This window comes from Diabrotica virgifera, chromosome 5, assembly GCF_917563875.1.
Source record: "Diabrotica virgifera virgifera chromosome 5, PGI_DIABVI_V3a".
Lineage (NCBI taxonomy): Eukaryota > Metazoa > Arthropoda > Insecta > Coleoptera > Chrysomelidae > Diabrotica > Diabrotica virgifera.
The window spans coordinates 6,882,105-6,899,201 of NC_065447.1; the positions used below are offsets into that span (position 1 = coordinate 6,882,105).

At 32.3% G+C, this 17,097-nt stretch overlaps 1 protein-coding gene across 2 annotated transcripts in view; it reads left to right on the forward strand.

Moving 5' to 3' along the window:
- The window catches only part of LOC114340744 (zinc finger protein castor homolog 1-like), a 365,464-nt gene that overhangs the window by 106,845 nt on the left and 241,522 nt on the right, over positions 1 to 17,097 (forward strand). For both annotated transcript variants that reach the window (XM_028291549.2, XM_028291619.2), the window contains exon 2: positions 428 to 510. In XM_028291549.2, coding sequence (XP_028147350.1) covers positions 444 to 510 — 67 coding nt within the window. In that variant the 5' untranslated portion in view covers positions 428 to 443. The remainder of the gene's footprint in view (positions 1 to 427; positions 511 to 17,097) is intronic.

The following is a 17,097-nucleotide window of genomic DNA, read 5'->3' on the forward strand; positions in this document are numbered from 1 at the left end:
TAAAAAAAAATCAGTCAAAGTTTTTCAACCTAATAAAAATATTTAAAAATATTTTTAAAAGATATTTAATTGAAAAACTTATTGGACCATTTTCCTGATGACACCTCCATGGCTTCTAAAAATTGCAAGCCAGATGGATGCTGCAGTGAAGACAAGAGGGAATTCTAAAAGTTGCAATTCACAACCCCGCCTACAGCCTGGTAAATTCCAACGGAAAATGGACCTAGTTACTCTATAGGAGTAATACTAATAGAAAAATAAAAATGTATACCATTTTTATTCAGTTGCAATGCGAAGGTAGAAAATGTGAAGAATAAGACAGTTTTGCCTTCGCATTGCAACTGAATAAAAATGGTATACATTAAAAAAAAATCAATCAATATTTCCAACAACGAATTTATTATTAATAATATAATTTTTTTTTCAGGAATGACCGGTTCTATATGTTGTCGACTATGGCCACTGTCACATCTGGCATCATATCACCAAATTCGTTCGGCCTGACTCCAGGTAATACCAGACATTTTAACGTTTTTTTTTTAATATCATCTGAACTGATAATGATGATCCGTGATACTTTAATTAAATTGATTTTATCGTCAATCAAGAAATCAGTATCTATATGAAGAGTTAGTTGGTGTCCAATATAAGACCGTTGTTCCATGATTCAATTGATTACTCAACCTTTTCTATTCAATATTGTTCAAGTTTTTACACCAACTTGTATTGCTTCAAAAATAGGTATTGAGCTGATTTTCACAAATATCTTAAATGCCCAAGCTTACACAAAATCTTCAGAAATTATAACTTTAATGGGAGATTTTATTGACAAAGTAGGATGTGGTAAAAGGAAAATGCAGGAGATGTACAAGGTTTATGTGTGGCAAACATTTGTGGAGACCATCTAGTACAGTGGCGGATCTATGGGAGGGAAATGGGGAAATTAGCCCACCTCAACAAGGTCCAAAATTAAAGAAAAAAAATTGTTGAAATATAATATATTAGCGACATGAAACTTAAACCACAGACAGACAAATTCAACCCAATTAACTCGACAGTTAGGAAAATTAAGAATGCTAATGCCTGTAAGTTATTATTTATGTCTTTTATGTAGTTTGGGTTATTTTTGTATGTCTTTTGGTTGGTGTTTCATTGGAAGTTCCCCCTAAAGAAAATGCTCCCTTCCAAGGCAAATGTCTAGATCCGTCACTGGTCTAGTATAATCTTCTAGTCTTCAAATATAATTCGTCGCATGGTGTACTGTTAAAGGACAGTCTATGGATGAATCAGATGGATCGAAATTACAACTTAGGTTCAAAAACATCCAACAAACCATTGAAATTTGAAAAAGTACTAAACTACAAGACTGAATTTTACTATCTGACAAAGAATGATTGTTGAAAGCTTTTCAAAAGTCTCAGAAACTTAAAAAATATACAAATTGTCATACATTCAAACATTTTATAGTATCTTTCAAAATATTTTAGAAAACTTTAATCTTAAGTTTATTGCAAAGTCATTTGTATTTGAACGATGTGGTTATGTTTTCGGTCCAGGTAGAAATTAATTGAATTTTACTCTATTGTACTTTTAATCATTAAACCTGCTATTCAGTATGTACACTACTCGAAATTTAACGATACTACTCAAATAGGTACAAATGACTTGGTAATAGGATTAAGATCATACCAGACAGGGAGGTAGTTTTCAAACCGTAAAAATGCGAACTACTGGTGCACAAAGAAGTATATACTCAAGTGGTCTGATTTTGTATAATAAGTTATCCACAAATATTAAAGACTGCAGGCTAGAAATATTTAAAACTGAATTAAAAGAGTTACTTCTTACTAACTACTACAACAGATAGCTTTAATTGAATATAATTCTATAATAATTTAATAATAAATAATAATTTAATTATTTAATTTAATACAATTCTTTAACTGGAAACAGTAGCGATCAACAGGTAGCGAAAACGCGTTCTAAGATTGCGGCTGTAATTTTGAATATATTTTCGAGATATTTTCACGTATTCGTAATATAATAAAGAATGGCGGTACAGAGCCCAATTTGAAAAATATATTAAAATGTGGAAATTACTCTGTAATTAAATACAATATTAAAAAACGAGCTTCTACCGCCATTAAGAAGAACAAAAAAATACACTTTCTTCAAATAAACTTTTTTATCCGATGCCTAGATTTTGTGTCTTTTTGGAACTACTCATGAAATAAAAAATTTTAGTAGTTCCAAAATGACAAAAAATCTAGGCATCGGATAAAAAAGTTTATTTGAAGAAAGTGTATTTTTTTTGTTCTTCTTAATGGCGGTACAGGCTCGTTTTTTTAATATTGTATTTAATTACAGAGTAATTTCCACATATTAATATATTTTTCAAATTGGGCTCTGTACCGCCATTCTTCTTTGTATTACGAATACGTGTGTCAAATATCTCGAAAAAATATTCAAAATTACAGCCGCAATCTTGGAACGCGTTTTTGCTACCTGTTGATCGCTACTGTATCACCTTAATGAATTTATATAGGAAAACTTCAGTGTAAAATAGCCTAAAAATTTTTTTGTTATGTAATCTGTTATTATTATATTTATGTTTATTATGTTACCACAAAACTAGCATAGCTACGGCTCTTGGTTTTTTAATGTATTTTTTTGTATATTGTTATTATGTATTTTAATAAATGGAATAAAAAAAAGATACGGTTTTCTAAAATATCTTAATCATAAAAATCGCATAAAGGATCAATCTCCTTTTTATCGTCGCTAAGCTAACCTTATCAACTATGTATAAAATTTGGAATAAACCAAAAAATTGTTTAGTCGCGGTATTTAACGTTCGCATTTTAGCTAAAAACTTCCGTCGCGTCGACAAAAACAAGCCTTTTACAGGAATTGCCCGGTCGGTTATAATATCTCGCCGCCGACTTCTAAATTTCACATATATGCCCGTCAACGAAATGACAGAAAAAAGCTTTAAACGATGCGCCGACCTCCAAACGTTAATAAATACCCAAAAAACTTAAATATTTCCCAAATATTCAACATTTATTTATCCGCTGTGCTTCTTAGAACGGGCAATCATAGAGGTGGAGGAGGTAACAGTAACAGTAACGAAATGGAACAGTAACGATTTAACTTAGTTACAATCGTAATAGTATATATATATATATATATATATATATATATATATATATATATATATATATGTGAAAAGAGAAAATAATTATTCTCTTGGTAGCCCGGCGAATAGCAAAATCAAGCTTTATAACAATAAAGCTATGAAAGGCGATGTAACGGAATCCTTTTTCCGACAATACATCATGCAAACACCGTTTGGGCTAACCAATTCGTCTCTTACTGGAGAATACAGTAAAATGAAAAATAGATAATTGCATTTCAGTTAGATTCGAACCCCACCGGTGCCCCGACTAGTTTCGACTCATGTCAAGTCGTCATCAGGAGACACTAGGTAGGTGTTCGAAGCTAACTGATTTGCCGCTATTACTTCGTGAATTTATAAACTAAATCCACCAGAGTATACTTAGTACGACCTCTATATGTGAAAAGAGAAAATAATTATTCTCTTGGTAGCCCGGCGAATAGCAAAATCAAGCTTTATAACAATAAAGCTATGAAAGGCGATGTAACGGAATCCTTTTTCCGACAATACATCATGCAAACACCGTTTGGGCTAACCAATTCGTCTCTTACTGGAGAATACAGTAAAATGAAAAATAGATAATTGCATTTCAGTTAGATTCGAACCCCACCGGTGCCCCGACTAGTTTCGACTCATGTCAAGTCGTCATCAGGAGACACTAGGTAGGTGTTCGAAGCTAACTGAAGCTAACTAGTCGGGGCACCGGTGGGGTTCGAATCTAACTGAAATGCAATTATCTATTTTTCATATATATATATATATATATATATATATATATATATATATATATATATATATATATATATATATATATAAAATAAATAAGCAAAATCATTGGCTAATACTCGTAAAGTGAATGTGAATTTAGTTGGAAATATATAAAATGATGAAGGGTCATCATTCCATACATTTCTGTGCAACTATATACACCGGTGTTTCGGCCTATTTGGGCTTCGTCAGTATAGTGTAGCAAGTTAAAAAAGTTGTTTGTTAACTTGTAAAAGGATTACTACAGGAGCATTTATATATTTCCAACTAAATTCACATTCACTTTACGAGTATTAGCCAATGATTTTGCTTATTTATTTTTATATTTGTACTCGATTATCCAACATCATTTTATATATATATATATATATATATATATATATATATATATATATATAGTAATGTTTGAATAACGGCAATTCGGTCAGTTGAAAGAACTAACTGTCAGTTACCATAACTCCCCAATAAGTCAAAATAAAATCTGTCATTTTCTAAATCAATTTTCAAAATAATGTTAAAGAAATTTAAATTTTTACTCTTATAGTTGTAAGTATCGAAATATTTAAGTTTGTCCATGTCTAATATTAATAAATTTGCAGTTTTCTCCTGAAGAAGTCACCAAATAGTGACGAAATATTGAGACTTAAAACAAATAGAGTTTTCTTTCAACTGACCGAATTGCCGTTATTCAAACATTACTATTTAACACAGTACGGTCGATAATATTTGTACAAATATATATATATATATATATATATATATATATATATATATATATATATATATATATATATATATATATATGTCTTCATATCAAGGCGAGATCCGTTTGTATCATAAGCTATACAAGATGAGATCCGTTTTGCAAGGCGAGATCCGATTTTGGATCTCACCTTGTATTCACGTGTATATAGTGACATCTCGATGTAACAATGGTTAGGGTACAAGGAAATCGATTTTTGTCTGGACCTCATTTTGCACCCCTTTTGGTGAATTTTATATTGCAGTGGTTCCACTAAATCCGCTGTAGAGGGCAGCGCACGCGATCCGTTGTGTATATGGTAAATATATATTTTGCGGACAACCCGAGATCCGGTAAATTTGGAAACATCGCAAATGAATTTCACGGTCAGCTCTCTCACTCGGCTTATGTCTAGCTTGAATAAGAATGTTTACATTATTTAAGGGCTCTGTCCAGAAAGGCGATTGTCAAATATCTCGAGAACTAGACGGCATATCGAAAAAACTTTGGAATGCTTTTTGAATGGTTTTTCAAAATCTATATACTTATGCAATAGCAGGGTTCTTATTCTGCCTGCGAAAGCGGTGGGTGTAGCAACTTTGAATTTTCAACTGAAACACTTTATTTTTAATTAAATAGTTGAAATTTAGAATTAAAAATACACAACTTTTGTTTGAATCGATAATAGCTTCTTTAATCTAGTCGGAAGAGCTTCAAAATCGTCGTTTTGATGACATTTTTAGGGTTTAGGGGTACCTCAGGTAGTTAGCTTAAAACGTAAGAAATAAATTTGAATAGTTAATGTTTATTGATAAACAAAGCTCCAATTCTATTTTACTTCAACTCATTTTAAGGCTATTTCAATAAACTAATCAGTTCTTTTTTCAGTTTTTTGGTAAAACATTGTAACTTATAGACGAAAATTCTTAAAATCGGCTATTTTTCATTTAAATTGTCAATAAATAATTAAATTGAGAAAAAATTGGTCAGATTTACATAAATTTTTTTATTCCGTCCATATAGAAACTAAAACAATTGTTACGTAGTTACACTGAGTGTCATAAAAACCGTGTATTTTTACTCATTCCTTTGAGCTATTTCACGTAATATCGAGATATAAGTTGTATTTTTAACGTAAGTTATATTAACGTTAAACTGACTTAATTTATAGTTTTATAAGCAACAATTAAGTATAGCGAAATTTATAAAACCTTATTTAAATTGTTTTACATGCTCTATAATGCGGTTATCTTAAATTTTGTTTTGAATGTTTTTCTTCTTACTGGTAGACAAAAAATGGCAAAATGTGCATTTTTGACATCAAATTGTTGATAACCAACATAGTTACTACTCAAAATATTAAAAAAACTAACCGTCGGTATAACAGGTTGCCTGGAAACCAGATGCAGAACAGTACCATAAATGTTTTAGACTTTTTAGCACTTTCTTTAAGTGAAATTTAAAATCATTTACCACCCATGTACACTCATTACGGAATCTGTTACAAGAATTTCAGCGATTTCAGCCATTTTTTCAAAATTTATTTGGATTTTCTCTAGTAATCCTTCCAAAAGACAATACGTAAATGGTGAATACCTTTTACACCAACTTCAAGGAGGGTAATTTATACAGGTACATACCTGGAATTATTATATGGACCGTTCACTCTTGTTAGAGTATAGTTCGCTCAAATATGAGCTCTTTTAATCCATTTCACGCGGTAAATTAGTCCGCTTTTCCTTTAGGTCTTAGTTCATAGGCTGTGATGTTTTTTTGCCCTCTCTACTATCTTCTTCCACTCTCTCCGGTCCTGAATCTTTTCTCTCCAGTTTGCAATTTCCATATTTGATATATCGTCTAGCAGTTGATCTTCCCATCTAATTTTTGGTCTTCCTCTTGGTCTATTTTTTACTGGTTTCCAGTTCATTATCTTCCTGATCAGTTCTTCTACCCCTCTTCTTTCTGTGTGCCCAAACCATCTGAGGCTTTGTGCTTTAATGAATTTTACTATATCTTCTCCTTTATTTATATTTATTATTTCATGGTTCATCAGCTTTCTATATTCCCCTGTTTCTGTCTTTACTGGGCCATGTATCTTTATAATTTTTCTCTCAATTATTTTTAAATTTTCTTCGTCTTTTTCGTAAGGCACATTACTTCTGCTTCATAGGCTATCACTGATCTGATTGCTGCTGTGTATATTTTTGATTTTGTTTTTTTGCTCAGGTTTTTGTCCTTGAGTAGTTGGTGATATTTCCAATATACTCTATTACCTGCTTTAATTCTGTCGTTTATCTCTATACTCCTTCCGTTTTTGCCGTCCACCATCACCCCCAGGTATTTGAAGCAATCTACTCTCTGGAATGTATTTTCACCTATCTTTATTTCTGCTATTCTGTTTACATTGTCTCGTGTGCTTATAAGATATTTTGTTTTATTCTGATTGATTATTAGTCCTCTCGTCTTTGCTTCTCTTACCAGGGTTAAAAGTGCCTCTTCTAGTCTTTTTTTATCTCGTGCTACCAGTCCCAGTTCATCTGCATATCCTATGATCTGTGTTGAGCTTTGAATAATTGTCTTTTTCAGCCCCGTGTCCCTAATTACTCCTTCTAGAGCGATATTAAATAGTGTCGTTTGTCGTTGACAGACTGTCTCCTGGTCTTACTTCAAGTTCTATTTTGATGTCATTTGTATCGCCCTCATTTGTTTTAACTTTTGCTGTTGAGTCTTTTATTGTCATTCTAGTTAGTCTTATTAGTTTTGCCGGTATCTCCATTTTTTTTCATTTCTTTTAATAATTGTTGTCTGTATATGCTGTGGAAGGCCTGTTGGAAGTCGATGAATAATATGTGTAATTCTATGTCATGTTCATAGCTTTTTTCAATTGTTTGTGTCAGTACGTGTATTGCATCTATTGTTGATCTTCCTTTGATCTATTGTTCTAAAACCCTGTTGATATGGTCCTATAATTTTTTCTGTGTATTGATTTAGTCGGTTTCTTATAATTGTGATCAATATCTTATACGTTGTATTTAGTAGCATAATTGGTCTGTAGTTGCAGCACTTAGTTGGATCTCCTTTCTTAAAGATTGGTGCGATGTGTCCGTTTTTCCATTCTATGGGCATGCTTTCGTCCTTCCAAATTGTAACCATTAACTTGTGCATTCGCTTCGTGAGCTCCTCTCCGCCGTTGATGATCAGTTCGTTGTTGATTTCATCTGGCCCTGGCGTTTTGTTTACTTTTAGTTGTTTTAATACCTCCATGAATTCCTGATAAGTAGGTGCGACTTCCTCTTCATCTCTGTTATCTCTTATATCCTCATCCTCTGAATATGCCTTATTGTCGTTTTTGTATAGGTCCGTGAGATGTTTTTCCCAATCTTTTTTGTTTATTTTTGTGACAGATTTTTTGGTACTGTGTTGTTGTTTTATCTATTCGAACAATTTCTTGTTGTCTTTATTATTCGTTTCTAATTCTTGCATTTGTTCAGAGATCCATGTGTTCTTCTTTCTTCTATAGAGTTTCAATGCTTCTTGTTTTTCTTTTCTATATTGGTCCAGTTGTTCCTGTTCGGCACTTTGTAGCCATTTGTTTCTTGCGAGGTGCTTCAGTTGACTTTTTTGGTGACATTCCTCATCAAACCATTCTTTCGATTCTTTGTTTTTTTGGAATCCTATTATTTGTTCTGCTGTCTCTATTATGCTGTTCTTTATGTTTTTCCATTCTCCTTCTATTTCTATGTGCTCGTACTGACCCAATTTCTGTTCCAGTTGTTCTGTATATTGTTGCTTTGTTTCTTGCGTTTTCACATTGGCTATATTCCATTTCCTCCTTTTTCCTTCCTTATGATTATTTGCTTTGATTATTTTCATCTTAAGTTTTGCTATCAACAATATGTGGTCAGTGCCTCAATTTGCCCCTCTATATGACCTTACGTCTTGTACTATTTGTGTCCACTTTTTCGAAATTAGAGTATGATTTATTTGGTTTCCATCCATTCTTCCTGGTATCATCCATGTTATTTTGTTTTCTTTTTTATGTTTATGCCCAGTACTAACTATATATGTATTTTGTTGCTGCTGCTAGGTTGCAGATTTCTCCTCCATTATCATTCGTAGTTTCATGAATGGTTTCTTTGCCAGCTACATTACGATTATAGTCCTCCTTTCCGATCTTTGCATTGAAATCACCCAATATTATTAATATGTCATTCCTCGGAATATTTTCACAGGTTTCTTACAGGATGTCTTAGAATTCTGTTTTATCTTCTTGGTTTGCTTCTTCGGTGGGTGCATAGCAATTGACTATCGAGATGTTGGCTTGTTTATTTTCTTATGTAAGATATCCTTTCATTAACTGCTTTGAATTGTATCAGTTTTTCCCTCATTTTTTTGTTCACTATAAATGTCGTACCATTCGTTCCCTGTTTGTTTTCTCCCGAATAATACATACTAAAGTTTTTCTTCTCAATTTTTCCTTCTTTCTTCCATCGTATTTCCTGTAGGGCTAGGATTTCTAGTTGGTATTTTTTCATTTCAAGAGCTATTTCTTGCATCTTACCTGCTGCCAGCATGGTTCTAATATTCCAAGAGCCCATTCTAATGGGTTTTGTTCTTTTCTTCTTATTGAGATTCTTTCTTTATTTTGTGTGCGTTATTTTGTTTTCGTTAACCGTTTGCATTTCCGAGTCTTTTTTGCCATGTCAATATCAAATTTCAGCCGCTGTTCTTCGTTTATTAGTTTTTTGAATTTTCTATCAGCTGTTCTCTCTCTTCGTCCCATATCTAGATTTTGCCATTCACTATTAATTTCTTGTAGCCGATTTTCGTTTGCTTACCTTTGCTTCTTTCGTCCTTTGCTATTTTAGTTATTTCTTTTTGTTTTTCTTTTTCTTTCGATGTCCAATCGTTGTTTATATAGATACGATCTTTATGCTGTTTTAGTTTACGTTTCTTGTTTAGGATTTCCATTTTATCCGTGAGGGCTTCTGTTTCTATTGCGCATACTGTTTCTCCTATTTTTTTGCACTTCTTAGTTTTATTTGTATTTGCAACTCTTGGGCTCTGAAATTTTCCATTTCTTCTTTTAATTTCTTATAATCATTTGTTTCTACTTTCAACCCAGTTACGATCAAGCTTTTCTTTTTGCTAAATTTCTCCAGTTGCTCCATTCATTCATGTAGCTGTTTTACTTCTTTTTTTAGTTTTTGTTTCTCTGCTGTTACACCCATTAACTCTTTATTGGTTTGTTGTTATTCTTTCCTTATTTGTTTTATTTCCTGAAGCATTTCATCGTTTTTATTCATTAGCTCTTTCATTATTGTAATCATAACATTTTCCATGTCTTCCTTGTTTTCGTTGCCTGCTTTGCTTGGTGACCGTTTTTTAATTTTACTTCTATTAAAACAATCATCCAAGTTTTCTCTTTTGCGTTTCGTTTCATCATCGGTTTCACTTCCTGTGACATTTTTTCCATTTTCTAGGAGTGCAGCGCTAAATACCTGGAATACCGATATTAGATTATCAACAATACTTAAAAAATGAAAGTTACCAATTCACCGGTAGTTAATGGGTTATTTAAAAATTACCTGCGCACCAGAGTTGCCAGTTGGTCTGTAATTAGGATGGGGATTAAAATAGATACGAATTCACCGGGACCCGGAAATATGCACACCCTGATATTCTAGTTACGTAAGCTCGTCCGATTGGTGCATGACGTTAACAACAGAGTAAAGCATAGTCCCGTCTATGCGTTCGTAATACGAACGCGAATGAAATTTGAGAATAGTACAAATGAATGAATTATGACTAAAAGAAACTAAGTGATTTTTATAGTTTTGAGGAAAATTATTAAACTATTTACTTTTATTTAAATTGATTTTCAGTTATTTGTAAAGTACCCAGTTTCTTGATTATATTGGTATCCGGAAAATAAAAATATTCATATAATCGATATCTACTAAAATTATTATATTTCGTTAGTTGGCAAAAATTGATTAGTGGCCTACACATTAGTAAATATAATTTTTACCAAGGGGAAGAAAAGCCCCAAAATAAAACCATAAATTTATTGGATTGATAAAAAAACAAAATTTTTTACTTTTTAAATAATGTATTTCATCAGATTTAAGTAAGAGGCTTGGAAAAGACAAAAATAAGTTTTACAGTTTTCATGCCATGCACTTTATTTAAATTTTGTGCATGTGAAATAGACGTACATACAACAACTATGTAGCAGTTTTCATAGTTTTTCTTTTACGCAATGTCAGGTTGTTAAGAGACTTGTTTAATTCTTTAATTCGGAAGTACATCCGAGACCTAAAAAATAACTTGTTCGCTTTGTTAGAACAGTCTACAGTTACACTTTTGGACATAAGGTTTTCTAAATAATTTTTAGTTACCAAAATGGAATCACCATTCATGTGGAAGGAAAAATTGCCTCCAGTTACTTAATATATGACAAGAGAGTGTCTGATGGTTTACATAAACCACACTTACTCAAATGATCAACCCACGTGTACGTTGAAACATCTACGGATTGAATACTGGAGTCCTTCAATTTATGGCAGATATAACCAGCCAAATTCTCCAAACCATCATACTCGAGGTCACTAATGTTTTTTCATTCTAACTCTCATTGAAAACTTGAAAATCCACAACTGTTTCGTTGTTAGAATCCAGCCTTTGGATCAATTGTCCAGAAATTGGTAAATCTTGGATGTCGTCTGTTTAAACGTTCGAAAATTCCTTCCGTTGTCTCTCCTACCCGTATATAACTTTTATAAAATAAAATAAAGCTTTTTGTTAACACTTTAAAAAATTTTTTAATGGGTTTTCCCCGAAAAGAGCTTCATTTTTTGGTACTATGTATCACGTTAAAATATTTGATTTGGAATTTGAAGGATAATATCGTCTTTTTTATGAGCTACAAATTTACTTTTACTGGTTCTATAGACTAAAAATATACTAAAAATATAAAAAAATTTCGTTTTTTTTATATGCTACATTTTTTCCAAGAATATTTTTTCGATATAATATTTACTTTTTGAGTATTTGCGAAAAACCGCCGAAAAACGTGTTTTTTTTTGTTGAAAAGTAAATATTTTTAGTCGCAAGTGACTCTAGTACCTACTACTAAATTAACCTAGTACCTAAGTTAAAAAAACTCTATAGAACAAAAGTTGCTTAAACTTAGTCAGATCTGTTTCCGGACTTATTTTAAACGTATATTTTTTCACCCTCCAAGTAAAAGCAATCAACGGCACAAATTCAACTTTGAAGTGGGGGATGGGTAGAATCTAAATCCAAATTTTCATGAAATTAGGAGTTGACCCTTAAAATTATGTGTGTTTCTTTTTATCTTTTAAATCATTTTACTTAAAATCATTTTTTAACTATCAAATAATAATTTCTACATATTGAGTTATTTTATTTTTTAAACTTTAATAATATTTATAAAAAATTTTACTTTCTTGTAATGTATTTTTAAAACAAGCAATCATTTAAATAATTATTTTGTAACAATTTGTATTATTTAAGAATATAATAATTACATTTTGGTTTCGTATTAAGTGTTTTTTAAGAATATTAATGTATAGTTTTAAAATATTGTATTGCAAATAATTATCATTATTAAATGGTTATTATTTGTCAAGTATTCTTTTTCTTTTTTCACACCCTTATGTATGTAATAAAACTAAGGGACTTTCTGAAAGGTCAATCGTAGACGTTAAAGACACAAAAGAAGCGATACTTAAAAGTTACGCCCATTATATATCTTTATCTCGTGGGAAATATACAATACAACACGAGCTCCAACCGCTCGACTAATACTCTTTAGAGCTGGCATCAGTGTGTGATCTCGCGTTGAACGGTAAATATCTAAAATTTCGTATATAAGTCCTCCCCTTTATTTTTCAGCGACGGATCTCGTTTCGCTGTAAATTTATCAGAAAAATTTAAGTACAAAAATCTTTTCCCCTCTAAGTGTGCCATGATTAATATGTTAATTATAAAGATACTTATGAACAATATACTCCAATAATTAATTTCCTATTGGTGGATCTCGGGTTGTCCTCGATTTAGTCGGATCTCCCCTTGATATGAAGACGTATATATATATATATATATATATATATATATATATATATATATATATATATAACAAAGGAGCACTCGTAAGTGTAGGGTTTTATCGGTCAAGTGGGTGAAAAAAGAGACAAAGAATTCAGCTACTTCATCTATTTATTGAAGACGTTTCGTCTACTGCTCAGTAGACATCATCAGTTCATCTACAAAAAGAGTGTTATAAGAAACAACATCCAAAAGAGAGGTAAAAAAGCACTAGCGTTACCTTAAAAAGACATGTAGCAAAAGATAAGATGTACATAGTAAAAAAAACCTTATCCATGAACCAATGTAATGTATAAGTATGTAACATTTAAGTGTATAGTTAATATTTAAAAACTTTAGTACAGCCAAAGACAAGACCATGTGGTAACAGTCACATATAAAAAAACAAGTGGAAAAAAGCTGGCTTGCTTTTTTTTCCAAAGTCAAGAATGAACCAAGAAAAAACCAGATTCACACTTCCAAAAATTTAGTAGTGTTTAAGCATACTTCATTTTAACCTTAGGCAACATCATTAAATGAATATAGTGCTAATATGCAACTTCGAAAATTTAAAGTTGAATAGTTACCAGCAGGTCATCCTAGCCCAACGGACACACAAAAGAAAATGGAGTTTGAATTATCAGGTGTAAACTGACATCTCGCCAAGAGGCAGGCAACCTTTAAAAAATTTTATAACAAAGAGTGACTGACAACTGCAGCGCAGCGCGGTAAAATTTAAATTGATGTATTTAAAACAGTTATAAAAGTGTTTAAAAAGTGAAAGTAATATCAAGAAGTAATCAAGGGATGTACCTTATACCTCGTAGACAAGAATCACAGTTTATTTTAAACAAGTGAGGGCACTTCACACAATTATATGGAAAAGTGCCTACGTTAGTACTGGTCATCCAGTTACTAACGAATATATAAGATAGTACAATATATTCGTTAGTAACTGGATGACCAGTACTAACGTAGGCACTTTTCCATATAATTGTGTGAAGTGCCCTCACTTGTTTAAAATAAACTGTGATTCTTGTCTACGAGGTATAAGGTACATCCCTTGATTACTTCTTGATATTACTTTCACTTTTTAAACACTTTTATAACTGTTTTAAATACATCAATTTAAATTTTACCGCGCTGCGCTGCAGTTGTCAGTCACTCTTTGTTATAAAATTTTTTAAAGGTTGCCTGCCTCTTGGCGAGATGTCAGTTTACACCTGATAATTCAAACTCCATTTTCTTTTGTGTGTCCGTTGGGCTAGGATGACCTGCTGGTAACTATTCAACTTTAAATTTTCGAAGTTGCATATTAGCACTATATTCATTTAATGATGTTGCCTAAGGTTAAAATGAAGTATGCTTAAACACTACTAAATTTTTGGAAGTGTGAATCTGGTTTTTTCTTGGTTCATTCTTGACTTTGGAAAAAAAAAGCAAGCCAGCTTTTTTCCACTTGTTTTTTTATATGTGACTGTTACCACATGGTCTTGTCTTTGGCTGTACTAAAGTTTTTAAATATTAACTATACACTTAAATGTTACATACTTATACATTACATTGGTTCATGGATAAGGTTTTTTTTACTATGTACATCTTATCTTTTGCTACATGTCTTTTTAAGGTAACGCTAGTGCTTTTTTACCTCTCTTTTGGATGTTGTTTCTTATAACACTCTTTTTGTAGATGAACTGATGATGTCTACTGAGCAGTAGACGAAACGTCTTCAATAAATAGATGAAGTAGCTGAATTCTTTGTCTCTTTTTTCACCCACTTGACCGATAAAACCCTACACTTACGAGTGCTCCTTTGTTATATTGGAATTGACGGTCGTACTCCTTTATGATATATATATATATATATATATATATATATATATATATATATATATATATATATATATATATATATAAATATATGAAATTTACGAAGAAACCTATGGCACTTGGAGAAACAGGCTGCTCATTTAAAACCTCTTTTCAGAAGCAGACTGATGCATCTACTTTACATTCCGCAATTTGCGAAGTAGTTGCGCAATTTGGTTTCATATCACTTAAATTGAGAACAGAACTAGAACTATTCGTTGACATCAGGAAAGATGTTTCCAGAAACAGAAGGTTTCCTAGGCATCATATAGACGATATATATCGTCATATATATAACGGCGATATATATAACGAACATATCGCCAAGTACAGAGATGTGAAAATTCAAATACGAAGATATTGAATAATAAAAAGTACTCAGAAAATACCTATTATTTTCTCTACTACTGGAGTCATTCCGAAGAACCTAAAAAACAAAAAACAACTGTTTAGTTAACATGTTTTTAAGACTCTCGACTAAAGTTGTACTACTCTCGACTTCCAGATGCGTACGAAATTTTTTGGGAGATACTCCTGCATACCATGTCACCTAGGTGTAGATAACCAGAGCTCCATCCACCAGAGCCAAATCCACATAATCTCACCAGAGCTCAATCCTTTTGATATCGTAGGTATCTGGGATGAGTGAATTTCCCATAAAGATATGATACAATAAAAAAACTTATAAGACGACGACCTCATGTACTCTGTTATATCTGAGGAAGGCCCGTTTTCACGCTACGTTTGCTTGTATGTTTTGTGGGTCATACAAAACGTACGTTTTGTCAAGTGTATACACTTACGTGGATTTCAATTTTTGATTTGACAAGACGTATGGTAGGGGAGCAAAGTATGCTAAATGTGCAGTCCCTCGAGCGCTATGGGGACCTATTGGGTTGTGAAGAGTAGGTCCTAAAACCAAAAAAAGTTAAGTACAGTTTTCCATTTTAGTGGGGACTTGTTCATTTTTAATTCAATTTTCCATTTCCAACAATCGATTTTTTAGATTATAGCGCCATCCATAATTCGAAAAAATGTCTCGAATAAAAGTTACTTATTTTTACGTAAGGAATCCAAATCTGCAATAAAAAGTGGGGGCTCCCATTTAAGGTTTTAGGGTAACCCCCCACCCCACCTCCGTGGGGGTCGTGTTTGGTGTCATTCGATAGATTTTTCAAAAATATTAAATAAGTGTATTCTTCAGTTTTTCGATCTGATGTTCATTTCGCGAAATATCGCGGGATTCGTATTTAAAATATTAAACTTACCCCACCCCTCTCCGTGGGGGGTCATGTTTGGCATCATTCGATAGATTTTTGAAAAATATTGAGTACGTATTTTTTAGTTTTTCGATCTGTCATTCATTTCGCGAAATATTCGCTTTTTTCTTGTAAAACTTTGGGACTCACCCATTTCCTTACGCCCATCAAATCGTCAGATTTTTTAAATATATGGGCCATTCCACGAGCATACGCCTGTTTTGGATTACTTCGACAACGAGTATTTTACTGTGCAACATAAGAAGTACGAAAGTAAATGGCGCTAATAATTATTCCAATAAACAACAATGTAATTTGCAATTTACTTTCGTTCTTCTTATTTTGCACAGTAAAAATATTCGTTGTCGAAGTAATCCAAAACAGGCGTATGTTCGTGGAATAGGGTATACCCTGTTTTGCATGTATTATACTTAACTTACCTTATCTTAATCTGACGATTTCGAGTTTTTCTAAGGATAGATTTTTTTTTCGGTCCCCCTTAACGAACCCCCCTGTATTAATATCCAATATAATGGTAGAGGTACATTTTTAGGGTACCAGGTTTCTCCCCATATGATATCCCCATCTGGCGCGCTCGAGTAACTGCAAAAATCCCCGCTTGGGCTCCCCTACCATACGTTTTGCTGTTTACACGCCACATTTTATTGTACAGTATTTGTCCTATCACAAAACGTACAATAAGACGTAGCATGAAAACGGGCCTTACAGCTAGCGAGTTAAAATATTTCAAAAGATTGAAACAAGATTTGATAGACAAAGAAATGAAGAAGTGGCAGTTCTTCTGCAGAAAATATGTATATTTTAGGATTATAAGAAAATTTTAAGTATTTACTCATTCACGTCATACTTCTTCCAACAAAAACCAAATAGATTGTATCCTATAGGCTATAGGCAATTTTTATTGTAAAAGTCGATTAAAAATTATTGTTATCACTAAAAAATGGACATAAGATTTGAGAAATTCAAGATCGCCAAACATGTTGGCCTGTATTATGACCTATGTAATCTGTTATGGTAGACAGTAATGAACGTCGCTCATACTCTTAAAAGCTTATAGTTTACTTTTTATTGATAATATGAACCCAAAATAAAGTTACTCATAAATAACGGTTCCAAAAGGAACGCCACTCCCCACCTCTAATCAGAAC